The sequence below is a fragment of the Aplysia californica genome, unplaced genomic scaffold (assembly GCF_000002075.1).
Source record: "Aplysia californica isolate F4 #8 unplaced genomic scaffold, AplCal3.0 scaffold00285, whole genome shotgun sequence".
Classification (NCBI taxonomy): Eukaryota; Metazoa; Mollusca; class Gastropoda; order Aplysiida; family Aplysiidae; genus Aplysia; species Aplysia californica.
In genome coordinates, this window is record NW_004797555.1 from 58,908 (window position 1) to 85,650 (window position 26,743).

The 26,743-nt window shown below is 39.9% G+C and overlaps 1 protein-coding gene across 2 annotated transcripts; it reads left to right on the forward strand.

Annotated features, from left to right (window-relative positions):
* Positions 1-35: 35 nt before the first annotated feature.
* On the forward strand, positions 36-23,103 carry LOC101854097 (lipoamide acyltransferase component of branched-chain alpha-keto acid dehydrogenase complex, mitochondrial). 2 transcript variants are annotated; one of them, XM_005101475.3, is made up of 11 exons: positions 36-135; positions 4,539-4,680; positions 6,108-6,180; positions 8,023-8,204; positions 9,214-9,344; positions 11,756-11,840; positions 12,328-12,662; positions 15,003-15,080; positions 15,542-15,733; positions 16,861-16,932; positions 17,877-23,103. In XM_005101475.3, the coding sequence occupies exons 1-11, from the start codon at positions 79-81 to the stop codon at positions 18,042-18,044; spliced, it is 1,515 nt and encodes a 504-aa protein (XP_005101532.1). In that variant the 5' UTR covers positions 36-78; the 3' UTR covers positions 18,045-23,103. The 2 variants fall into 2 exon arrangements, with proteins under 2 accessions (XP_005101532.1, XP_035826450.1); XM_035970557.1 differs by having other exon boundaries at positions 12,331-12,662.
* Positions 23,104-26,743: the final 3,640 nt, after the last annotated feature.

Genomic DNA, 26,743 nt, shown 5'->3' on the forward strand with positions numbered 1-26,743 from the left:
GAAGAGATCTCTTTGCGCATACAGTACTCTTTCCGGGTCAAAATAATATTTGGAGGACCTTCGGCGACCGACTTCACGATGGCAACTTTCTACAGACGTGCTCTGCAACGAACCATTAGACAAATTCGTGCCACTGTAAGTTGAATACGATACTATTTCAGTCAACCCAATTAACATAATTTGTTTAGAACCTGACTCCTTTTAGATCAGAAAAGTCGATTTTTGCTAAGTTTGCAGTTCAGATTAGATCCACTGCAGACAACGCCTTCGCCTTCACTCACAGTGTAATACACCACTCACACAGTTCTGAGTTCAGTAGAGTAACTGCAGTTTTCAGATCAAGTTTAATTCATCCAAGTAACCTAACTGCGCTCAGTATTCGTTTTATCATACTCTATTACAATAGAAAGGGCTGTTTTCCAGATTAGGACACATTATATGACCCTCAGATTACTAGGACTAGGCTAGCTAGAGGCTAGCCTTGTATACACATGAATGTAATTGTTTTTTCTTAGAGATAAAAAGTAGCCTAGAAATCTAGAAAAGATCTAGAAATCTAGATCTAGAATCTAGATCTAGAAATCTAGATATATATCTACATCTAGTCTCTATATCTAAATTACTAAATCTATATCTAGATCTAGATCTAGATATCTCTAGACTATAGACCTAGTCATATCAGTTCACTTACCTGACTGAAAGGACTTGCATTGTCATTTTGTACAAGATTATATATATGCACTAGAAACCTATTCAGCTCAGGTGCTTTGTTTCCAGACTTAAACCGTCTTATAGTGCTGGGTCTAAATTTTTAGTTGTATTGGGATTGTCGATTAAAACCTCCACACTCGATATGACTATCATGAATGAATGAATGATTTTGGGCCACCTCTATTCTCACCCGGAGTGAGAATAGTGCAGGCGGGTCTTGTGGCTATTCTCACCCGGTGTGCGTTCACCAAATTTTGCGTTCACCCTAAACCACAGAATTCTACACTGTGATAACAGAAAAATTGTAGAATTCTGTGCCGTGAACAAACGTTCCATTACAACTAGCCTACTAAAAGCGTACAATTTTGTCAGTGGACAGTGGAGAGAGAAAGAGAGAGAGGAGTAGCGCGAGAATTTCCGTGCAAAACAAAATGGCGACCCGCGTAGTTCGGCTCGATTCGAAAAGTTAAATAGCCGTAGCATCTTTGTAGACAACCAAATTAATTTACTTTTGTGTTTTAACATCATTTTTTAACTTTGTTTTGGTCAATTTGATCGTCCACACCGATAGACAGTATTCTGAAAGAGACAGAGAGAGAGAGAAGAGGGGAGGAGTTGATCTTGCGAGAACTTCCGGGCGGGTGAGAATAGCCACTTTCTTTATTTACCACCAGTTTAGGCCTAAATCTATAGGTCCCTTTGATGCTTGATGACCATTAACTTGATACATCCCCCAATAACTTTACATTTCTGAAGGGGCATGATACCTGCATATATATATATAATGATTATTAATATAAAGGTAGGCTATGCTCTCAAGAAAATTGAATGCATTTCTTAAGATGAAGTTCAGAAGGAAGTTCATGGGTTGAAAAAAGGGGAAGGACAAATTGGAAATATGAGAAGAAAGCGACAACATATTCTCATGTAATATATATAGGCCTATTATGATTATGTAATTATGAAGTAACTTTTTGGATTCACCGAACAAGGCAGCATTCATATCAACTAGAAAAAAACACAAAATGTGTAGGCCTAGATTTTATGTTTTTCCTATATGCTAGCATTCAATTGCATTGGCATGATGATCTAACTTTAACTTGACATTTTCTGGAAATACAGTTTCTTTTCATTCCCAGGCTCTTGTAATTATCAGGCTGAGAAATATTCTCAGGGGGAAAATGGATAAAATGAGTTGGTGTGGGGAAGGGAGGGGGACCTTTCCAATACATTGCATTGTCATGAGGACCTGTTGAATGGAACCTATTTTTATACTTCTTCATCTAATGAATGAACTCCCGGTAAATGAGGCCTGTTTTTGACTTTTAGGTAGGGCTGGATCCTGCTCGTCAAATTTGAGAGTGGCGATTCGCAATTCAGTCGGCTTCAATGAATCGCGAGTATGCGACCACTCGTGGAGCTGTGGCGGAACATTGACTGAAACGGAACAGTGTCATATCAACGCCTCTTGGCGAGCGCGAGTCCCACTCTTGTTGTTCCGCAATCCTCTCCGCCCCTCACCCTTTGTTGCGCTGCTCTATCAACTGAACTCAATTAGTGACCCCCATAAATCCCCCCCCCCCCCAGCCCCACCATTTGCTAAAACAATGGCTCCATAAAATTCCTTCTGTCTATTGGTTGGACCCCGTTCATTTTGTTTTAATAGGGGGGTTGGACTATACCATCTTTTGTGAAATAAGGGGAGCCATACTAAGTGTTCCGTTCTGTTCTTGCGCTCGTGACTCGACTCAGCAGTAGGTTAAACAAGCCACAAGGTGGTGACAGCGACATGGGAATGAATCGGGAATCGTTTGGCGATACTGTTCCGCGTTCCGCTGAAGTGAATCGGGAATCGCGTTCCGCAGGAAAGAGTGGCGATTCAGTTCAGTTCTCACGCTCGTGGCCCAGCCCTACTTTTAGGCCCTACCGAAAAGTAACTTGGTGTTGAAGTCGTTGTAAAGGAATGTGTCCGAGCCACTGGGAGCAGCCTGGCGGAGATATAGGGAGTTAATTATATTATCATATTGAAAAGATTTTATAATATTTGAAGTCTAAATATTTTTTATAAGATATTAAAATTTTTCAATGTGTTGTACTTCATCAAATGTTAATAATGTGCTACATCAAATGTTCATATTGTGCTAAAAATTGGGTTTTTCTCAGAACTTTGTTTTTTACACCCTGTGTTACAAAATGGGGCATATCTGTTAAGTACTGAAGTTATTTGAAAAATGTTTAAATCAGCATGTTTAGCATTGAATTTGCTACTAGAATATATCTTATTTTACATATTGTGTCCAAAAAAAATCTAACCGACTTTGCATTTCGGTATTGGTAGCTTACATAGTTGAGAAAGCACAGTGGTCATAAGAATGAAAGTCAAGAGGGCATAAATAACACAGTTTTTAACTATAGCTTTGGATGATTATTATGATGGCTTGGTCATTGCCAGAAGTGATGGACTTATCATAGTGTTAAGTTTTGAATTTTTTTAAAAAGTAAACCAAAAAACCCCCAACCTTTTTGCACACTATTACGGTTTTAGATGTCTTTTAACCATGAAACTTTGTGCCCAAACCATAGGATCAAGGAATGACGTTTAAAAAAAATATGATGTTACTCATATCATATTACATTCCTTCCCTCCCTGAGTGTATTACATTTCCTGCTGAATTTGTTTCAGGGTGTATATATTCGTAATGTGATTTTTATCCTTCTTAATTGAAGGTTAATGGCACAGGAAGTACTGAAGTGGTAGATGGATTGTACTCATGGTTTTCAATTGCTTTTAAATTACATTCATATTCAACTTTTTATTTGAAAATTTCACAGTAACAGACCCGAAAGTCTTTACGGGAAAGAAACAGTGTTTGGAATTTTGTTTACCCTGAGTCCTGTTATGTTCTTTTTTATTTTGGATATACTGCCATTTGCATGATATGGAAATAGATGATAAGAGTGTTTTGGGATATCTGTTTTTTTACAAATGCATTCAAAATAGGTACTTTTTCGTGCTGTTTTTCTTTCCCGTCAAAGGAACTTTGCATATGAAAAACTGAAAACTTTTTTTATTGTACCCGTGACATATTATGTTGTTCATAAAAAGGAACTCATATTTTTTCCCATACCGATATTCATCCTTAAACAATAAATTACATTTCTGTCTGTCTGTCTGTTTGCCTGCCTGTCTGTCTGTCTGTCTGACAAAAATAGTGGTTGAAGTTTAGCTCCAACTGTAAGTTTTAATTTGTTCTTTTAGTTCTGGATTTTACTTCTTCTAGATTGCATGGTGTCAAAATCTAAGGTCAGAGCATTCTTCTCCCCCCCCCCCCCCCCTCCCGGGCAGTGCTACTGACTGAAGTGTCTTTAGGCCATTTCCAAAGTAGGGTATAAACATGTTCTTATGAACAGTAGAATTTTTAATGGGCTTATTTATTAATGTCATGCTCATACTGTGCTAGAACAACATAGGGGGAACTGCTGCTTTTTCTTTCCTCATCCTTACTATCGTCATGTTTCCTCTACTTCTTTTGTATGTTTGTCACACTCTTGTGACCCGCTCTATCCGGGGTGCCTTGATAGTCGAAGCAGACTTTGTGCTGTTGAAGCTAGAGAGGTGAGCAGAGTAAGCCTAATTCCCTGTATGGACCACTCTGTTGACATCCACCCCTTGGCACTTGTATGACCTTATGCAGTTGCGAGTGCTGATAAAAACTCTACTAAAGCTAAAAATCTTTTAAAAACCTTACTAAAACTAAAAAAAAGAGCATTCTTGGTTTCTGTCTTAGTGCCTTTTCACAGTGTTTTTTTCCCTTCCTTTTGCCCAGGCCCATGGACGAACTCAACAGGCAACAGGGGATGGCGTCTACCCGATCTGCTGCTGTGGCAGTCGCCAAAGTGTGTCCTCACTACTGAGCACAAGAGTAGCCGCTCCCCTTGTGTCCCACAAACTGTTCCACACTTCTGCTGGTAAGATTTGAAATGACACTGTTGCGGCAGTGGGTGTTTTTTGTTTTAGGTTTTTTTGGGGGGGTGGGGAGAGGGGGGGGTGTCAAGAATGATATTCAGTAGGCACAGCTACACAAATGACTGAAATGGGTATGTGCCTATATTGATAGTATGTTTTATCATGTTAATTTTTTTTTCTGGTAAGAAGAATAATTTTTTTTAAATTCAGTTAAATAATACTGAGCCTGTATAAATCAAATTATGTCATTTGATTTTTTTCCCCTTTACTAGGGGGGGGGGGGGGGGGGGGGGAGGTAAGCAGTTAAGGATGGCCACAGTTGTAAAAATATATGCGTGTATGGTAATGAGAGTCACTGCTTAAAACATTTTTTAAAACTATTATGTTCTCTTCACCAGTTTCATCTGCAGGACCTGAGCTGAATGTGCTTTTTTAAAACGTAAAAGCCATCCTTAGTTATGTACTTTATGCACTGCCATTTGTATAACTGTTTGCATTTGTGTCTGTGGGTGTTTTATTTATAAATGCATATATTAATGACCTAGAACATTTGGCCAGCCGGTCGTTGTGACAGATGCCATCCGTGTTTCCATTGGTGTAATTGATTAACTGACGTGGTATGAGGCCGTACTGCTGTACCTCCATGCTCTGTTTAAAGCACATTTTCTGAGTCAGCAATAATGCTAATTTTGAAAGCAACCCAAGCTAATTTTCAAAGTCTTTCATTTATGGGATGCAGCTGACCATGCTATATCTGATCTGTTGATAAATGTTGCTGCTTTTGAGAGAGATATATGAAAATATCTCTCTCATGCTGTCCTTGTTGAATTATATTTTATATATATATCGCTCCATCCTGTTTCATATTTTGAACTTGTAGTCACTACATTATTTGAGGTCCTATGAATCAGTAGTAACTGATAATTCTGAAGAGGTTCTTCAGTGCATTTTAGAATATTTTTTTACATTTATTCTGTCTGTTTTATCTCTACTTTTCTTTCTTGGTATTTTTTCTAGAATTTCTTTATTCTTTTACTTCAACTTCACTGTTATTATCTTCTTTTTCATTCTTTCAATGTGTGTGTAGGTTGGTTCCCTCATGTGATGCGCTCCCTCCTGTTATTTTTCAAGGTTACTTAGATCCTCATCTCTTCATGATGACGTATTGTCATTATTGCATTGTCTCACTTAAAGCTCAAAGTGGGCCACATTACGTTTTGTGATGAGGGTGGTTGGCGGGTGCTCTGGTGTGGTTTGCTTCTTTCTTCCTATCAAACATGTATCGTCCTTATCTCCCCTCCTTCTTTTTTATGTTTGTTACTCTCTTGTAACACCTCTATTCAGTTGCAAGCGCTGTAAAACCTCTACTAAAAGTAAAACTAAAACCTCTACTAAAAGTAAAACTTTTGTTGTTTGTTCTACCTTTCAGTGAGAGAGGATCTTGTCCAGTACAATTTGTCTGACATTGGTGAGGGCATCCGAGAGGTTGTGCTGCTGGAATGGTAAGAAATTTTGTTGTTGTCATGATTGACACCTACTTTCCTGTATATGAGCTGTCACTGTCTTTCTTACGTGTGTGTGTTTCGGGGGTTTTTTTACTTGTGTAAGTACAATTTGTCTACCTCTGTTACAAAATTAGTTTTTGTGTGGATACTGTTGTATTTAGTAAAATAGTTCTGGATGAAATTTAAAATTTTTATTACATACCTGTTTTGTGTTTCTATTGTGTTTATTTATCAATATATTATTTTTGAAAATGTCCCAAATTAATGGTGGGTGGTTGACGGGTGCTCTGGTGTGGTTTGCTTCTTCTTTCCAATCACCGTCTATCGTTTTTATTTCCCCTTCTTCTTTTTTATGTTTGTTACTCTCTTGCAACACAACACCTCTAATCTTCTGGCGCTCATATATGACCTTATGCAGTTGCGAGCACAGTAAAACCTCTACTAAAACTAAACAAATGCTAGCAGTTTTTTGTTGTGGTAGCGAGGTTGCCCATCATTGCAAATCTGGTGGAATGGTCACAACTTTTTTAATTAATTTCACAAAAATACGATCATAATATCCCGGATTCCAATTTTTTTAGAATTTTGGCTACCCCAACCCACTGCCAATCTTCTCAACGTATAAGGGGGAAAAAACTACAAGACCCAAACAGTCTACGTCACAACATCACATTCATCTGTCTAACTTTGACGGCTTCTTTTCTTTGAGCCCTTGCAGTTGCTCAGTGGGTGGTTGGTGGGTGCTTTAGTGTAATTTGCTTCTTCTTTCCTATCCTCCTTATCTCCCCCTCTTCTTTTTTATGTTTGTTACTCTCTTGTAACACCTTTACTCTTTTGGCGCTCATATGACCTTGTGCAGTTTCGAGCGCCGTAAAACCTCTACTAAAATTCAACTGCAGTTGCTCAGTACCTCTCTGCCCTTAGAAAAACATTAGACTTTAGGAGTGCCAAAGCCAGGAGAAAAGTAAACATTAAGTTGATAAGTCATGTTAGGAAATTCCTGTCCTTTTTTTTTTTTGCCGTGTGTGACAGCCAAGGTTTTTAAAAATAGATCATTGTTTGAAACTTAATACAATTAGCTACGGTGTGTGTGTAGCATAGTGTGCTGTGATGCCCAAGGCTGTAGTTCCATCGTTTTGTTTTTTTGTTTATTTGTTTGTTTAAGCAAGCAGTGACTCTGTGGGTGGTTGGCAGGTGCTCTGGTGTGGTTTGCTTTTTCTTTCCTATCAAACATCTATTGTCTTTATCTCCCCTCCTTCTTTTTTGTGTTTGTTACTCTCTTGTAACACCTCTAATCTTTGGCACTTATATGACGTTATTGTGTTGCGAGTACCGTAAAACACTTACTAAAACTAAAAAAAGCCAGTGACTCTTCCCCCCAGCCCCCTCCTTTCAGCCCTTTTTTTTTAACTCGACCAGTGACAAGCCCACCACAGCCTTTTTTATTCAAGTCACGCCTTTGTTTACGTTAAATTAATACTTGCTTGACTACAACCCCTTTCCTTGATACCCAAGAGCAGAACACAATCCATGGCTATATTACGCTTTTTTAAGCTAGATTACTAATTTTTTATTTGCTGATTATTAAATCATATGCTGGTGGATCCCGGTGGTTGCAAAGTCATTTATCTTCTCCTCCACAAATCTTTGGAGATCTTTGATCATATCATTGGTTGCCACTCATTTCACTGCTCTGATGCTTACTTACATCGGGTTTTTTTATGTTTGTTATTCTCTTGTAACACCTTTAATCTTCTGGCACTCATAGGACCTTATGCAGTTGCGAGCACTGTAAAACCTCTACTAAAACTAAACTTACATCGTTTCCTTTTTCCCCAGGTACGTGAAGCCAGGCGACAAAGTAGAGCAGTTTGACAGCATCTGCGAGGTGAAGAGCGACAAGGCCACCGTGACCATCACTAGCCGTTTCGATGGAGTGGTCCGCAAGCTGTACTATGAGGTGGACGCCATTGCTCTTGTCGGGGAGCCGCTGGTGGACATTGAGGTCGAAGGATCAACAGGTGGGGGCTTGTTGTGTTACGAGAATTGCATGCACCGTATTTCTTTTTATGTTGTCCTGTTGTGATACAAGTGGGCGATTGGCGGGTGCTCTGGTGTGGTTTGCTTCTCCTTTCCTATCCAACCTCTATCGTCCGTATCTCCCCTTCTTTTTTAAAATGTTTGTTTCTCTCTTGTAACACTTAATCTTCTGGTGCTCATGTGGCCTTATGCAGTTGCGGGCGCCGAAAAACCTCTACTGCAACAAAAGCAAGAATTGCATGCACCGTTTTTCATTTTCTGTTGTCTTTTAATGGCTTCACACGTTCTCACTCTCGTCTCTTTCACACACTCCTTGACTGACTCGCCACTGTTCTGCACTGTTCTGATAGGTCCTACTGCTTTCCCTGCTGTATGTAGTTTTTTTTTTCCTGTTTTTTTTGTTGTATTTTTGTTGTTGCTTTTTTTTTAGTCCTAAATGTTCACAATTGTGTCTGTGCGACTCAGTTTACTCTAACTCAATCAAGTTGATACTTTAGAGGGATTTTCTCTTTTTTTAATGTCAACTTTTTTATTTGGGAGGGTGTGTGTGTGTGGGGGGGGGGGGGGGATTGCCTCCCTGTTGTTGGGGATAAGTGGCTTCTTTGGAGTCATTTACACCATGTAATTTTTTGTTCGCGTTTTTTTTTTCCCCTTTCATAACGGTCTCCTGGTGAAATGTGGCTATTATCATGCAGCCTGTTGTGTTCAAGTTTCTGATTTACCTTCACCTCCAAGTAACTGTGTAATAATATGATAAAAGAATGTGTATCAGAAGTGCTGGCCTGTTATAGCAGCAGAATGATGGCCTTGCTTGCAAGCAAAGGTTTCCACTCAAAGTCAGTACTGTAATAAAGCTATATATCTTTCCCATGCTGATCAAAGTATTTTAATACATCTGTAAAAAAAAGTAAATGCAAATGAAAACGAATTGTTTTACAGTGAATAATTTTGTGAAATAAAGAAGTTTCTGCTCTTATCCCATCTCTCCAGAGACAGACAAGCAGGATGAAGATGTGCGAGATGAGGGGGAGGGAGCAGCGGGGTTCGAACCCAACCAGGCAGCAGGTGGTGTAAAGTCTTTGGCGACTCCAGCCGTGAGACGGTTGGCTATGGAGAACAATGTGAGTTATGAGGGCTGTTTTGAGTTAACACTTTGCCCCCATGGGACGCCGATCTGCGTTGGTGTGATATAGCATGTACTGCACCTGTATCCTGGTCCATGGGGATAAGTGTTGCACGCTCTGTGCGCTGCATGGGTGGAAAATGTTAATGACACAAGCACCAGAGTTGGCTGTTCAGAATAAGCAACAAGAGCGCTTCGATTATGGCATGATTTGTGGCGTCGATGGCCTAGTGGTTAGGCTACCGGACTCGTAATCGTGGTTTTGGGAGTTCGAGCCATGTCCTTGAGAAAGGCACTTTACACAAATTTTCCTCATTTCACCCAGTTGGGAACGGGTACCCGGCCATAGACAGCGAAAGGTCTTGTCAGTATTTTAGTGTCTTAGCGCCTATAAATGGCTGCTTGCACTGTATGCTTCCCAGGAAATTGAGGTTGTTTCAGAATGCTCTCAGGTCTGCTGGGGTAATAATATAGATTGTGAAGCGCATAGAGCTTGCTGTTGAGCGGGGATTAACGCTATACAAACGCTATCTTATTATTATTAGTAGTATTATTATTATGGTGGTTTGACAGCAGGAGTTCATCTGACACCTGAGAAAGAGGCTTCAAATAGCAAACAAATCTTTTATCCTTTTGTCTGCACCTTGTGCAAAGGGGGGGGGGGGAGGGGAGATGTTGATGGGGGGTTTGCAGACGCACACAAATGTTTAAACCACAAAGTTGTTTTCATATTTATTATAGTCATGAGTTCGTTCGTGCAGAAAAACACAGGTGTTTTCATTTCCACATGAACGGTGGACTGGACCGAGCTTTTTTTTTTCGTACCTTTTGAAGTATCAAATTTTGAATGTGGACGGTTGGAGGGCGCCACTAGTATGTCCTACTTCTTTACGTTCCCTCTATTGTTTCTGTCTGTCTTACATTTTCCTCAGCAGTAAATGACCATTGTTGTGTTGATATCCTTCTCTTTACTCAAACTCAAACAAAAATCTTGAATACTATCTTTATGGTTTACCATATGGCAAAGAGATTTACGTTCTTGATACCAAGAGGTTGAACCGGCATATGTCCTTTATTAGTTTAGACTTTATTGCGGTAGCACAACAAAAAAAAGCCTTTGGCTTTCATGTAGGGAAATGTATTTTGTCATGTATCTTCATCTTCCGGGACGAGAAGTGTATAATAATAATAACAGTAATAAATAGCGTTTGTACGGCGCATAACCCCACTCTACAGCAAGCTCTATGCGCTTTACTCTATATTATTACCCCAGCAGACTATAGAACTCTCAGAAACATTCTCCACTTTCAGAGAAGCATACAGTGCAAGCAGCTGATTAAGCCCTCAATTCAAACACTACCAAACTGACAAGGTCTTTCACTGTCTATTGCTAGGTACCCATTCTCACCTGGGTAAAGTGAGGAAAATTTGTGTAAAGTGCCTTTCCCAAGGACACAACGTCGGGTCCCTGATGGGTTTCAAACCCACGACATTACAGGAAAGGCCAAAAATAGATAACCTCTTTAACATTTTGCTGTGACCCAACCAGCAGCAGAAAATACCCCATCTGGTCACCCAGCCAGGAGAGTGACTGCAATGGACTTCTCGGGCCTGGTGCAGAAATGCGAATAATTTTCACAGGTGCATTACTGCGGCAAGTGATCGCAAAGTGTTAATGGTCTCAATTGGGTTGATCTTAGTGTAAAACAATTAACAATCAAGTTAACAGTGTTACTGGGTCTTTAAAAAATGCACCCAATCCTTGACATCTGCAAAAATGTGTCATACTCTAAGTTATCGAATAAGAGTCCACCCTCCACCCCCCTCCCCGCTTATTTTTTTTTTTTGGGTGCTCCTCCGCACTCCGTATTTCATACCCCCCCGTTTATTATTTTCTAGCTTGCCACGATGACGATCGTGTAAAACATTATATCTAGAATCTAGATATCTGAATGAAACTTTTTTTTTGTGTAAATGGCAAATTACCAGCAGTGTTAGTACAGGTATCGGGTTGGCTACCTCAATTTTCTGTACATTTTTAAAACTTTTGTACGTTGGTTTATACTTTTTAATGAAACTGGTTTGTTCCTAAATGGGGAAAAGTTGTCACTGTAACTTACTGAAATCACTAGAATTTCATGATCTCTTGTTCTTTTATTCACTGAAGGAGAAATAAAAACAGATTTGTTCCTACTGGTACAGGGGTATGAGGTTGAATGTGCCACCACCTTTTGTTACACACACACACACACACACACACACACATACACTCACACACATACACTCACACACACACTCACACACACACACACACACAGACACACCTTCTCCCCGTTTTTAAATTAATTTTGAAAGCACCACCCCTTTTATTTGATACTTTAGAGTAAGTTAAATGGGTTTTTTTTACAGATCAAGCTTAGTGACATTGTGGGAACTGGCAAGGCTGGACGAGTACTGAAGGAAGATGTGCTGCGTTTTCTCAGTGGCGAACAAAGTGAGTAACATTAATTCTGTGTTTCTCATATCATCGTGACAAAGAGTAATTGAAATGAAGACTTTTTTCCGACGTTTATAGAGTGTGCTGTGCCACAGTGTGTGCTGCATGTGAGTGAAAGTTGATATTTATTACCCGCAATCATGTGGAATTGATGAGCGAGGAAGACATTTTTATAAGTACTTACATCTATCTATCTGCTGGAAGTATATATTGAAGATGTTTTATCAAGTATCGCTGACTTTGTCCTAGAATGTGTATGAAAGATATTTTATTAAATGTCTCCTTCGTTGCAACTGGATCGCTAACAACCACAACAAAAGATGTCTTCTTTTTTGTGCTAGGACATATCCCATACAGACCAGATTTTACAGAAGACGGGGCTCAAAAAGCACACCTCCGACATGAGATCAAACATTTGTTGGTGGAGGTATGTGAAATTTTCAGTCAGTCAAAACATTGATAATGTCCTACTTTTTTCCCCCAGCAGCCCAGGCCCCAGCCTCAAGCCCCCAGACTGTCCCACCTACCACCCACGCCCCTCCCAGCCCCACCACTGCCCCACCCCCCGTCACGACCAGACCACCCCTTCCCCCTCCCCCTGTGGCCGCCCAAGCTCTGCCCGTGGGAGAAGACCGAGTGGTCCCGCTGAAGGGCGTGGCCAAGGCGATGGTGCGCGCGATGACGGAGGCGTTGCAGATCCCGGCGTTTGGGTACTATGACGAGATCGACGTCTCTCAACTGAGCATCCTCAGGAAGAGCCTCAAGCAGGTGGCGGAGCAGAGGGGCATTCAGCTCTCCTACATGCCCATTATTTTAAAGGCAAGTAGACACACATCACACAGTATCAGCTTGAAATCACTGAATAGATTGCAGGCTTTGCCAACTGTCAAGAATTTCACGGGAGCGTCCCGGATTCGGCAGTTTGGAATTTGAGAGTCTTATCCCATGCACTATGTCAAAATTCCTTGTCCATTGTAACATTCTCTGTTGTTATAAGCTTCTATGACCTTGCATGGGTTTTGAAAAGGTTAGCAAGCCTGAGATTGTATATGTCTCGAAAGAAATTTTGGGGGATTTTAAATATGTTTTCAATTTTTGGGCGATGTTGGTAAATAAGGGGGTCCCTCGCAGATTCAATAATTGATGCATTATCGTAAAAGTGATGTAATTATTGTCATCTTTATAAAGAGCCATAAAGTAGCAGAAGAAAATCTCGCTAAAGAAAAACCAACATACCTAGGAGCCAAACTTGAGCAAAGTCTAACCATGAAAAGCCAAGTGGAGAACATAAACAAGATAGAAAAAAGACTCCAACTTTTAAAGAAACTAGCAAGCAGTTCATGGGGATCAGACAAACAAACTCTGAGAGCTCTATACTTTGGTTATATCCGGTCTTCCCTGAAATACAGCAATAGCCTACTCACTATGTGCAGTACAACTACTTGCTACACCCTTGACAAGGTCCAAAGCAATGCCCTTTGTTTCATAAATGGTGACATGAGATCCATACCTACTGCCGCATATGAAATCCCTTCAAATATTGAACCCCTGGGAATCCGCAGAGATAAAGCAGTTTTGGGGCTACATGAAAGAACTAAAAGAATGTGCCCCAACCACCCAAACAGGAAATTACTGGAAACATGGAAACCAAAGAAAAGAATTCAACAAAAGTCAATCATGCATCACATCACAGAACTAATGGAGAGTCACCAAAAACTCCAAAAGAGTCAACCAAAACATCCCCCCCCCCCCCCCCCCACACCTTTCTTTAAAAAAGCCAATCATTACATCTCTCAGAGACAATAGCACAAAATCTTCAGACCCAATGATTCCCAATGATTCTAATGCTTGCATCACGTTGATGCTTGCATCACATCAAACAATCGACAGCTATTCAGATGACTGTATACACGTCTATAGAGACGGCTCAGCATTCAAAATCACAACCGAAGCCGGATAAGGTATACTAATACAGTACCCAAATGGAAGTTCAAGTGAGATCTCTGCAGCCTGTTGAGAGAAATGCAGCACCTATGATTATGATGCAGAAATGATGGCAATTGAAACAACAAACAACACTGTACCATCTCCGCACAGTTTTTGACACTCATCCTGGAAAGGCACACAGTATTGTGATTTTCGCTGACTCACTATCAGTCTTGCAAGCGATAGAAAATGACCATCATCTAAACCAAGATTTGACAGTTATACTGTTTGGCTCGCATCATCTGATAACATTCTATGGCATCAACCTAGTAATGCAGTGGGTCCCCGGTCATTCAAACATACCTGGAAATGACAGAGCAGACACACTTGCCAACATTCCAACTTCATACAACACTGTAAAACAAATGATTAAAAGCAACAACAAACAAGATTGTATGAACAGATGGGCCTTGGGAAAGACAGGCAGAGCAGTTTTCAAACATATAACCACAACAGAAAGGAATGACAATATCAACAATCTACAGAGAAAGAAACAGACCACGATTTTCCGCCTACGAACAGAACATATACAGCTCAACGTCTACTTGAACAGAATAAACCAGAACTTCCCCCAATGTGTTTCTTGTGTGACTACATATGATACTGTGGATCATCATCTGTTCCACTGCACTGCCCTAAATGACATTAGAGCTGCCCTTCTCCCTCTGAGACCTAACATTGAAAACACACTCTATGGAACATTACAGCAACTGCAGCAAACCTGCACTTATCACTACATGGCGTTTTACAGAAGGGCGAGAGCCCAGCTGTTGTTGGATCGATAACAACAGCAACAACAACAACATTGTCATAATTTGGCTTGTAGCTTGAGGGGGTTTTGCCCATCACCCAATGCCATTCTTTAGCGTATTAAAAATTTTTAAATAGAAATATTGACCAGTATCAAGCCGAGAAAATAAACCATTGAGAAAAAAACAACTTGCTTCGCGCGCTCATATGACCTTATGCAGTTGTGAGCGCCTTAAAACACCATACTAAACTAAAAACTAACAATGCCATTCGGTGAGCCACTTCAGTGACTTACTTCTATGAATTTATTGTGAGAAAAAAGAGTTGCCACTCCTACTTATTTATGTCTGTAACACCCATTTGAATAATCCCTATGGTGTATCCGTCCTGTCTCAGTAACTGAACACATCCTTTGTCTGGCAGGCTATTTCTCTCGCTCTGCTGCAATACCCGATGCTCAACGCTAGCCTGGATGCTTCCGGTGATAATGTGATCTACAAAGTGAGTCTTTGAGTTTTTGCCGCTCTTCAATACTGTTCAGTTTTTTGGGAGGGGGGTTTTTGCGGTCAATATGCTGAGAGCTTTTAATTGTTTAGTGTTCTTTTTTAAAAAGCAATAATCGGGTAATACATTTTTAGGACTAAGTTGTGTTTTGTCGTACAGTCTTGTAATAGATTTAAGATACTCATAACACATTTATATTTACAGAATTTTGCTGAGGACTGATTTTTTATTTTACTTCAGAATAAAAAAGTTATATTGTCTTTTTACAAAAGCTGGGTTTCAAATGCATGGTGTTCTGGTCAGGATGCCACGTCTCAGGATATTATGGAAGTCATATCACTAGAGCTCTCTACTGATTTCTTGAATTCAAGTCCTTCACTCTATTCATTTTGAGCTGCTACTGATATTTCCCCTTTTTTGTCATTTAAAAAATGTCTGCTGGTTCTCTTGACCCTCAGGCTTCCCACAACCTTGGCGTTGCCATGGACACACCAGAGGGTCTCTTGGTGCCCAACATCAAGAACGTTCAGAACCTGTCTATCTTTGAGATTGCCAGCGAGCTCAACAGGCTTCAGGCTGTTGGACTGGCCGGGAAGCTCGGCCCAGCAGAGCTCAGCGGTACCACCTTCAGTATCTCCAACATTGGAGCTGTAAGTAATCCTCTATAGACATACAGTGGAATCCACTCAAAGCAAACACAGTTAACTCAAAAAAGAGCAGTAAGCCAAAAGAAAAGAAAATATTCCCGGAGGGGTGTAACTTTTTTCTGGCGCTCATATGACCTTATGCAGATGCGAGCTCCGTAAAACCTCTACTAAAATCAAAACTTACTATTTGAGCAATTATTCCAAACCAAAAACGTAGCTAAACTGAAGAAACTTTGGCAGTTCCACAGATTTCGGTTTATGCAGACTCTACTGGATGAATATTGCATAGCTGCCCACTGTCCCGGGCCATCCGTTTTTTGTACGGGTTTTCTTGAAAAATCGCTGTTGTCCCGGAAATACAGATTTTGACCAACGGTCCCGGAAAATAAAAACTTGGCAAGCATACTTCTAAAACAGAAAAATTAGCCTTTCTGTTGCTCGGGAAAATGACAAAAATGCGGGAGATTCCCGAAAAATTCGGGAGAGTTGGCAGGTGTGCAGTTTGGACAAAGTCAGCTGATACGCATGCGCAGCGCTCGGCTTCTTCATTCGTTTGAAAAGATGGCATCAAAACGTTCGGCGATGAGTTTTAAGTCCTACTCTGGACCAAGTAAAGCAAAGAAACCGAAAAGGCAGCAAGTTTTTCTTGACAAATACAAGGTGTCCCTGATAATTACTCAATGTCCCTGATTTTGAGCAATGCTGTCCCTGATAGCCACAGAGAGGGGTGGGCAGCTATGATATTGTATATGCATTGGGATGTGGTGTGATCCTATGGCATCAAGCATCAATAATTCATGTCATTGAATGAAATAGATTTTCATGTAATGCCTCCTTGGACTGCACGAAAATATTTCCTCAGTAGTCAGCATGAAACCAATTCGTAGTTAAAGAGCGCTCTTTATCTTATTGTTCATAGATAGTAACAAAACTTGTAGGTGTACATTGGTTGAAACAAAATTAACTACATTGGCGACACTGGTAGAATTTGATTTTCATTTTGTTAATACAAGTGTGATAAGTTATGCAGAATTTATATACACTTTTTCTTTTGTCTTTACCTCTATGAATATACACTTACAGATGCAAACATGGAGAATCATTCTTTATATGACGTGATATTTCTTCAGATTGGAGGCACCTATGCTAGGCCAGTGATTCTACCTCCAAATGTTGCCATCGGTGCCATTGGCAAGATTCAGGTAAGTTTGCTTGAATTCTGATGACACCAACGGCCAATACCAGCTCTGGGGAGGAGCCGACGCGACGGGGGTTTTTTAGCGGGCCACGGGAAGTGTGTAGGCCTAGGTCTAGCAGCTGTGGCGTCAGATGCACTACGCAGCGGGTGACCTTGATACAGGACTTCAGATTCAAAATTGACAATCAAAAACGAAGTTTGCTTAAATTTAAGATATGGAATCGAATCAGGTTCTATGCGAGCCAATTTGCTTATTTGGATACGCTGATTCCGAAAAGGAAATCAATTTTTAGCGGCGACAACTATTTTTAAAATTCTGCATGCAAAGTTTAATCCCACACGGCAGCAAACTTCAAAGGTATTTTGCATCACAGTTCGCCTCTCCAATCCTGACGTTTGTGTGGGGATGCGGGTGGCGCTGATCGTGGCATTAGACGCAAGACGCAAAGTCTGTGACGTCACCTACTGGAGTCACTACCAGGTACTGGCGGTTCTCGCCACCTGGTGCGAGAAATTACCAACACTGAATTTCACCGGTACCGCCCACCACTAGTGATTGGAAAATGGCTTAAGTACAACCTAGGTTCAGTCCGTCTATTACATATATAAAATCTTTTGATATTGCATGTTGTACTTGTGAGCATCAAACAGTTTTGTGAAAGACCAGCTGCATATGTGCATGATGGCAAAGGCTCTGAAAGGTATCAAAACATTGAATACGGATTTGACGAAATTGCCCACAGTGTGCGCTGGGTATAACACGAATAGAATTCCAGAGTAGCTGCTTTGGCTTTAGAGGCTAGCATCTATTGCTTGACTAAAGTGGTCGTCTTGTGGATCAAATTTTTTACTTTTTACCAGGCCTAAATACAAGCTTGCGCTATTGTCTAGTTAATGTTACTGGAATTGTGATGCAAGTAACTAATAAGAATGACATCTGCTTTCCAGACTGTCCCCCGCTTTGACTCCTCCGGTGAATTGATAAAGTCCCAGATTATGAACGTGAGCTGGACAGCGGATCACCGCGTCATTGATGGGGCCACCATGGCCCGGTTCTCCAACCTGTGGAAACAGTACCTGGAAACCCCCGATATGTTCTTGCTCAGCCTGAAGTAGACACAACGGACGACCCACGACGGACGACCCACGACCCCCCCTGGGAGGTGCAGAGAGGACCACAGAACATGTTTTTGTTGATATTTGTCACAGCACAGTCCTTGTTTTTGTTCCGTGATATTATAGTACAATACAGATGGACAACGAGGGATTGACTCTTCATGCGGGAGGAGACTTTGGAGAGAAAGAGACTCGTTTTAACCATTTCCTAATCATATTCTTTCCTTTGGGAGTTAATGTTCTTTTGCGCTTAAAAAACAGGGAACTAAATTGTGGCCGCTGATGCTAGTTTTGACATGCTTTTTTTTACCTTTCAATTACCACTGGATTGAACAGGAAAGGGTTTTGGTATAAGTGCTCTAGGATTTTTTTCTTTTCAAGGATTGTTTTGGAGAAGTTTTAAGATGAGGATATGATTGAGAAACCTACAATATTTGAGTTGTTGAGATTTGTGGATTTTGAGTACACTGCTCTGTCAAATCTCAACGTCATGAGCCTTTCCTTCAAGTATTAGCTGGTATTCCGGGCTTTTTTTAAATTTTTGCATTGCTTCATAGATAGTAACTAACCAAATCATATTTTGTTGTTTTTTTGTCACTCTTGACTTGTATATTGTTAAGTGAATGGTGTCTTTATACCTTTATATCAAAGGACTTCATCAGAGCTACATAATGGTATGTTAGGAATGGGTCTAAAAGCTTAGGCTCAAATTTGATACAGAAAGGGGTGCTTTGAAAGGTTTTTTTAAAGAAAGAAATTGTACGATGTAACATAGTATGTAGTTGAGAGTTCCATCATGGTTTTATTAATACTATGAGTTCTGTTTAATGAAATTAGTAGAATTATGTGCAGTTTTATCTAAACAGGGTATCATGTGTTCATAGTCATAGGCTGTGCTGAGCTTTGAAACCTGGTGATCATATTCAATACGTCTTCATGGATCTGTCTTCTGTGATGGTTCAAATACCTTGAATTTTGTGTGTGTGTACTTTCTGTAATGGCACTCCGACAAAGAAGTATTTGAATCTTTAAAAGAAAATGTTATGTATCTGGAGTCTCAATGATGATTGCTTTCAGAGTTTAGGCTCACAATTTTGACTGAGCTGGGGAAAGTGGGATAAATGGCGGACATTTTTCAAGTGGTTTGGGAGAGAGTTGATTTTTTTTTGTACGTGTGAATGGAGGTGTACTAAGCACTGGGTTGGTTCTACCTCATCAGGCATGTCTTTGCACATGATTTAAGTGGTAATGTAGTCATTTAGTGAGTCAAAGGCTATACATCCCCTGTACTGATCAAGGGTTGGAGGGAATACTCAATTCATTACCTGTATAATATTCAGTCTGTTCTTGTTCCTTATTTTTTCATTGTACTGTCGTTTTTGGTAAGGGTGCTGCCACTTTTTCAGAAATTTCTGAAACTTTGGAAGGTTCTGCACTCAAAGTAATACCTGTGATAGCCAGTAACAAGGGTTGCAACCAAGTTTCCCACATTCAAGTTGTGGATTGTTTGCTTTGAAGGTCTCTCTCTCTCGCGTATTCCTCTTCTTGCAGCTTTTTTAAAAAATGGCCCATGTGTTGTTCATTCGTCTCATGTGAAATAATGGTGCGTGTCCAGCAGAATGTTGATTTCATATCACGCTAAACTTTTCCAACCTTTTCTGTTTCATAAATGATGGCGGTCTGTTCTTTAATTGGAGAGCAGGTGGCAGTGTATTTATGCACATTCAAATGTCTAGTTAGATTTAGCTAATTCCATGCCAAGGTTAATTTCACGACTGCTAGACAAATTATTGTCTTTGTCTTTTCCTTTCACATGGTAGACAGATTCCAGGTTAGCTAGTCGTTTGTTTCCAGTAAGAAGTGGATTAGCATGGAACATGTCAAACCTGGTGGCAAATTCTTTATTTAGATGTCTCTAGTTCAATAACTTTTCCAAATTTATGTTTTGGTGACTGGTGTATTCAGTGATAATATGTGTTCGTGAACTAGTTTGATTAGTTCTGAACATTTTTATTTTGTTGTATTTACACAAAAGACCCTTTTGCTTTTACTTATATCAGATTTAACAGCTTGACCGGGATATCAAGTGTAAAGGTGGCATGGACTGCTTTTATTAATTGCTGTCATTTGTTACTCCCATGGCGTTTTATTTGATCAGCCTTGCAGAGAAATGAAGTTAAAATCCAAGGGCCATCTGAATGATTTGTCTTGTTTCTGGTATATTTCTGGGGAGCCTGGTGCCCTAATGGTTAATCTGGAATTGGTTTTGGAAATAACCTACGTTGTATCTCATAGACTGTCGAACTTAAACAGCATTATGACATCTTCACTTTAGTTTTTCTAGTTGTGTTGGGTTTTTTCATTTTCATGTCACCTCTCCATGGTACTATTACAAGGCCTTGGAGTAAGATTAGTTTCTTTTGTTGCCTTCTTTATACTTCTGGCTTACTGTATATTCTTTCATTTGAATATCATTGCCTTTCAAAATTCCACTTCCTTATAAAGATATGATATGTCTGTTCATGTAAAGAATATATGGCTTGAGTTCTAGCTCTATTTAGACAGAGGAAGTAATATCAAATTTTGTCAACTGTGTTGTAGAGGTAGAGCAGTATATAAAGTTGTTTTGTACTCGGTGCACATTAAGATTTTTGTCTTATGACCTTAATTTTGCTAACCTCTTCTTGCTTGCTGTGCTCTTATTTACTTTTGCTTGTGTAACCTTCTTGATAAGTTGGCATGCATATCAATGTAAGGACAGATGGAATTTGTAAGGTTTGACATCTTTAAGTTCCTCATAATCAGCTCCCTCTAGGCTACTAATGATTTGTTGTTATGTTTTGGAGGCTACTGTTTATTATTGTTGGTTGTCAGTATTTTGTTCCAGTGATATGACGTGCACAAATGGGTTTGACCCTTGCATACTGAAAACAAACTCTGTTCATATTTAAAGCGAAAAAATGCCATGTGTTTACAAGCCAACCATTATGGCTTGGTTGCTGACGTTTTCTTGCCCTTTGTATTCATTGTTGCCCTGAAAGGGCATACTGTTGTTGTGCACTGTGCTCTGTGTTAAAACAAGACTTTGGTCGGTTACTGTGCCATATTGTTGTCGACAGATGGAATTTATGTTTTGTCACTTTATGTACTGTTTCTTTTCAGAAAAACAACAAACAGAAGTTGTGCCAATAATGTCTCTTCAACATTGTCTTTGTCTTTGTATTTTAGCATGATTATGGTTGGGGAAAAAAGGTTGATAAAAATTAATGTTCTTGCATATTGGGGTTGTTGTTTTTTTTAATATGTGGAGGAGGATGGTAATACTTTTGAGGATGATCTGTCTTCCAGGGTACTTTAGTTTTGAACCTGTCTTGGCTTTGGAAGTAACCATGATTCTCTCTTTGTCGTGATCACAAAAGTATCGATTTAATCCAAGTCTGTGTTGCTTATATTTTCCTCATGGTTAGCCTTATCCTAGTTTGTTCCAGACAGGATGTGGTGGCTTTCGAGCGGACTGATCATATAAACCAGCTGCTGTACAGGAACATTTGTATTCTTCAGGCCTTTTGAAGCTCTTTGGCCTATTTTTTCTCCTCTCCTTTCAGTGGGTTTTTTTGTAAAGGAGAGTGTGTCTTCTTTTCAATCAGAGACCCAGGTTTCCCTTGCGAAGATCTTTCACTGTTATGTGCCATGTTCAACCGAAGTAGGAAGACCCTGAACATTAGACATTCCACCTTTGAAATGTCATGCCAATGTCTCGTAGGGCATCAGATGAGAGAGGTTGTTTTATAGTTTGTTCTAACGGTCTGTGTAAGCTCTACGGGGAAATTGTCTCTTTACCCAGTCATTTATGCCTTGGTCTCAGATTTTAATTTATTTCATTTGATGTTCTATGGGAAATGAAAGAGAGTCTTTAAAAAGGAGCAATTTAGTATGTTAAGCTGTAATTCTCAATGTTAATGGGAACCCTGCATGAAGATATAGTCTGATTTTCTGAGGGATTTCAGCAATTTTGTGTTGGCTCCACTTCACAGTGATAACTCGCAAAGTGTGCTGGTTCGTGGGATTTTGAGAAGAATTTCTTCAGGTTTTGTTTTGAGGAAGTTTGAAGGGTGTTTTTTTGTTTCGTTTTTGTTTTTCTAAGATCTGTTTGTGATTTGACTTGATGTATATGAATTTTATGTTTTAAAATCTGTTGTCTCTTCTGTGAAGTTGCTATTTATCTGAATTTGAGTTCATGTCTTTTGTATGTACGTATGTTGCTCCTGTGTAGTTTTTGTTTTTGTGAATTTGAGGTCTTGTTTTCTTGAATATACACACCTCTTTTTGTTGTGTTTGTAGAAAGTTTTCAGTGGTGCACGGTAGACTGGTCTTGTTTGTCCTTTTTCTCCACTTCCCTTTGGCATTTTGTCCAGGGATATTTTTAAAAAATCATTTTCCATGGCCATGGTCATGGACTCATGAGATGTTCTCTCGAAGAGGTGAATGTTCAGCCTGATGTTTTTTGGGGGCGCAAAGTGACGGTATAAGTGTGTTTTTCTAGATGTTTATTAATAGCTTCTGTCTTCAAAGATCACTTGACCACCAAACATCATAATATGAGGGAGTCATTATTGGAAACTAAAAAAAGAATGAGTTACATAATTTGTTCACAAATGTATATTGTTGTATTTTCTTATTTCAGATCAACTGTAAAAATGCAGTTCTTTAAATAGTTTTTATCACTAAAGTGATCAGTAGTAGGTTTACAGTGGCTGGCAAATAGGCATGGATCGTGGCTGCCAACTGTATTTATAAGGGAAAAAAACAAAGCCATGTATAAAGACTTTTTTTAAAAATTAGCGTAAAAAAGTCTGCCTCGTGAAAGAGCAAAAAAAATGTGTTTGCTGTCACGTAGTGAAGATTTTGACAACGTCAGGGTTAGGTGGATCAGTTTATTTAACTCTTTAAATCCTGAGTTTCTTTCCGCTGTCTCCCAGAGTTTTTTCTATAGTCACCTAAACCTGGTGCATGATCTATCATTATAACCTCAAAAACTTGCCTCCTACTTCTAAATAGCGAAAACAAATGCTTTATCATTACTAAAATACTTGGATCAGGAATAATTCCGAAAAACAAGAAGAAACTTACACTAAATGAAGCACAGCGTCCGATGGGGTTTAAAGAGTTTAAGACTTTGTTTTGCTTCAACAAACCTTATGCTCCCTCCTGAATGGAGTGCTTCCAGAAGACCAGTAGTATACTCCCCTGTTTCGCACAAGTGTTGGGTAAACTTTTTCGGGTGTAGCCTCTCTACACCGGAATACTTTTTTTTTTGTTGTTGCTTTGTACAGACGTTAACAAGGTGGAGATTGTCTCCTTTCGCAGAGCAGCTGCCTCAAGACTTGTGAAGTTCTTCAATAATGTAAAACAGGTCTTATTCATAAGCAGTGGGTCTTCAAACGCCCTGTCTTCCCGAGTGTAACGATCATGCCCGTCTCCTTGCGTGCTGAACACATCTTGACAGTTTGAAGCCCAAGTGGGCGTGGTATTTATTGAGTGCCTGTTTTTTCTGTCTTGCTGGGATGTGGTCTCCCTCACAACATTGGTTGGCCCTGAAAAGTAGAGTCAAAGAAGCAACAATTCTCTTATTTTATGATCAAAAGTTGTGTAGATGTGAATGGGACATTTATAATCTATGGTGAGGCATCGTGGTGAAATCAGGCGCTCTTCAAAATAATGAAATCAAAGAAAAAAGCATTTTCCCACCAGTTTGGTAATTTTTATCGAAATTTTGCTTTTTGGCTAAACGCCTTATATGTTCATATGAAAACACATTTCCAGGTAAATTATGTAATTTTCAGTTTTCAAGGACTCTTAGGCCTTTGAAATTACCAAACTTTGTCAGCCATTTTCTCATTAATTAAACCACTGAAACCAGGCTAACCCACCTTTTTCAATCACAAATATCTCGACTTCTATTCAGGGTAGATGGATATTTATTTAATTGAAAGCAAGGGAAATGAATAAGCTTTCAGATGATATCAATAACTCTACATGCCTGAAATTGACGAGCGCCTGATTCCACCATGTTGTGACACAACTGAATTTGTTCAAAAGTACCATTCATTCGCAAACAGAAACAAATTGAATTCATGTTACGACTTTTTAAATTTTATATGTGCTTATTCTTACATAATGAAAAGAGTGTGTTTATTATCTATAATTATAAAGATTTATTTCCTGTGAAGAACTCCTGTTTTACAGTATTGTTTTCTGCGAATATGCTTCCGGACTGGTTGTTATGTACGTATTGCTTGTTGAAAGTTTTGTTGTATGCTCAGAATCTCATAACAAAGGTAGGATTTGCATTACGTGTTGATTAACATTTGTGCATATTTACATAAAAGAGTTTGTTTTGGTGTGTTGTAGTGAGGAGGCTAGGGAGTTTCTGAATTCTCTGGTGCGTCAGTAATGTTGTGATGGGCTAGAAAAGAAGGGACTTTCATTGTATAACGATATATGTCTGTTGTATGATGAATAGAATTTATGGAAATCAGTGTACCCGGTGTTCTCTTTACTTTTTTTTACTTTGTGTTGCGTGTTTACCTTTTGAGAGTGTGGGTGGTTGGCGGGTGCTCTGGTAAATAATAATAATAATATAATTATAATAATTGCATTTATATAGCGCATATCCATGTTCTATGCGCTTTACAACTATTATTACCCAAGCAGACCCTCTGAGAACACTCAGAAACATTTTCAGCTTCCACGGAAGCATACAGTGCAAGCTGTGGATTTCACACGTTCAAACACTATCAAACTGACAAGATCGTTCACTGTCTATAGCCGGGTACCCATTTCCACCTGGGTGAAGTGAGGAAAATTCGTGTAAAGTGCCTTTCCCAAGGACACAACGTCGGGCCCCTGACGGGATTCGAACCCACGACCTTACGGTTGCGAGTCCGAGAGCCATTGGTGTGGTTTGCTTCTTCTTGCCTATCAAACACCTATCGTCCTTATCTCCCCTTCTTCTTTCTTATGTTTATTACTCTCTTGTTACACCTCTAATCTTCTGGTAGTCCTACAACCTTATGCAGTTGCGAGCGCCGTAAAACCTCTACTAAAACTAAAAGATGGCCGAGTCAGCCGTTAGTTCAGTTGACATCATGGTGGACTACAGGGCATGTGGCCCTGGTTCGGATCCCTGACTGGGCATCTTTTAACTCGCGTCGCTTGTAGAGTTTTCAGGGCTCTCGATTCTCTCCGAGACAGAGATTAAATTCGGAGACCCTGTTTCTTAAGTAACTTAATAGGGTTGATGGAGGCGATGAAATAATTGCACTTATTTTATTTTTTTATGTATTTTCTTTTTAAAGAAGAAAATCAACACAATCTAGGTCTTTGAGAAAGCTAGCTGCTTCGACCCTGTCTGTCTTCAGGGTCATCCCAGGTTAGACGGGAAAGAAACACCGTCCCAGCAGACAGACGGAAGTACTCGATTAACCCTATCCGTACGCCCAGGGGTCATTTTGTACCCCTGGGGTTGTATTCTTCACATTTTAGAATACGTCTGGTACGAAGATCTCTTTTGAAACTTTTATTAGTATTTCTCAAACAATCATTTTGACAGACTGCTATGCAAAGTGAACGGATCGGATTAACGATTAAATTGTTTGGAAAGTGGTGGCACAGAGTTCCCCACATCGTATGGATACCATAGTAAAACACGACGTTCGGATAGGGTTTAAAAAAACCTCCCCACACGGAAATCGATGTAACGTCTTTGCGATGTAGAAGTGCCTATATAACCGCTTCAACACATATCTGCCGTCTTGTGACAGAACAACGCATGTGCCAAAAATGAAATTTTACAAGAGAGGCAAAAAACACACACACAAAAACATAACTTTTTGTATGAGTTTCAGCTTTGGTCAATCTGATTATTTTATGTCAATATTCATTGGCCAGGAAACGACAAATGCAGTTTTAGGACACCTGAATAGATATAAGGGTCTTGAGCATCCAGCTCTCACTTTCAAAATTGAAGGCAGGCGAGGCAGGGGTAGGCCCAGAGCAACCTACTTGGGGAACTTGAACAAGTGGGTGACAGGGAAAAATCAGGGAAACGTGGCTTTTTTAAGAGCATCCAAGCAAAGGAATGAATGGAGAATAGTGATCACCGATGTTTGTCGCATATCTGGCACTGGATGATGATGATTCATTCAGACTTGTGTCTGATTTGCTGAGACGAGCCATGAAAAGTTCTTCCCCTGTGTATAAAAGCCACTTGACCCAATTACGTATATACTATTTTTCTGTCTTAAGACGGCCGAGATGCCGGTCCTGAATGGCTTTTGTTTGTTTTTGGTAAGTGTTTTACGGCGCTCGAAACTGCTTAAGGTCATAATATGAGCGCTCGGGACAAATTAAACTTGTTTAGTTGGTAGGAAATTTTGAATTTTGTCCACATGGCGGCCAAAATCTGCTCTTATCGACTTTAGACCACCAAGGGATCTGTAACGTGCGCAACTGGCACGCGGGCTCTCCGAGTTTTATAGCCCTTGACCGAGGAGACTAGGTGTAGATCTTTCCTACTAGAAGATCAGGGGTGTGGCTGAAAGACAGCAGTAAGAAGGAGCCAAGGATTAGCAGTAGAAAGGCTGCAGAAAGAGTCTAGAGCCCAGAGGAGGGGGCAAAGGAGGTGAGGGGGTGGGGGC

What these genes read in the sequence shown, in the direction of transcription:
- LOC101854097 (XM_005101475.3), top strand. Translation starts at nt 79, where the DNA reads ATGGCAACTTTCTACAGACGTGCTCTGCAACGAACCATTAGACAAATT. An exon ending in ACTGTTCCACACTTCTGCTG is followed by an intron (nt 4,681 to 6,107) that starts GTAAGATTTGAA and finishes TCTACCTTTCAG; the next exon opens with TGAGAGAGGATCTTGTCCAG. An exon ending in GTGATAATGTGATCTACAAA is followed by an intron (nt 15,081 to 15,541) that starts GTGAGTCTTTGA and finishes CTTGACCCTCAG; the next exon opens with GCTTCCCACAACCTTGGCGT.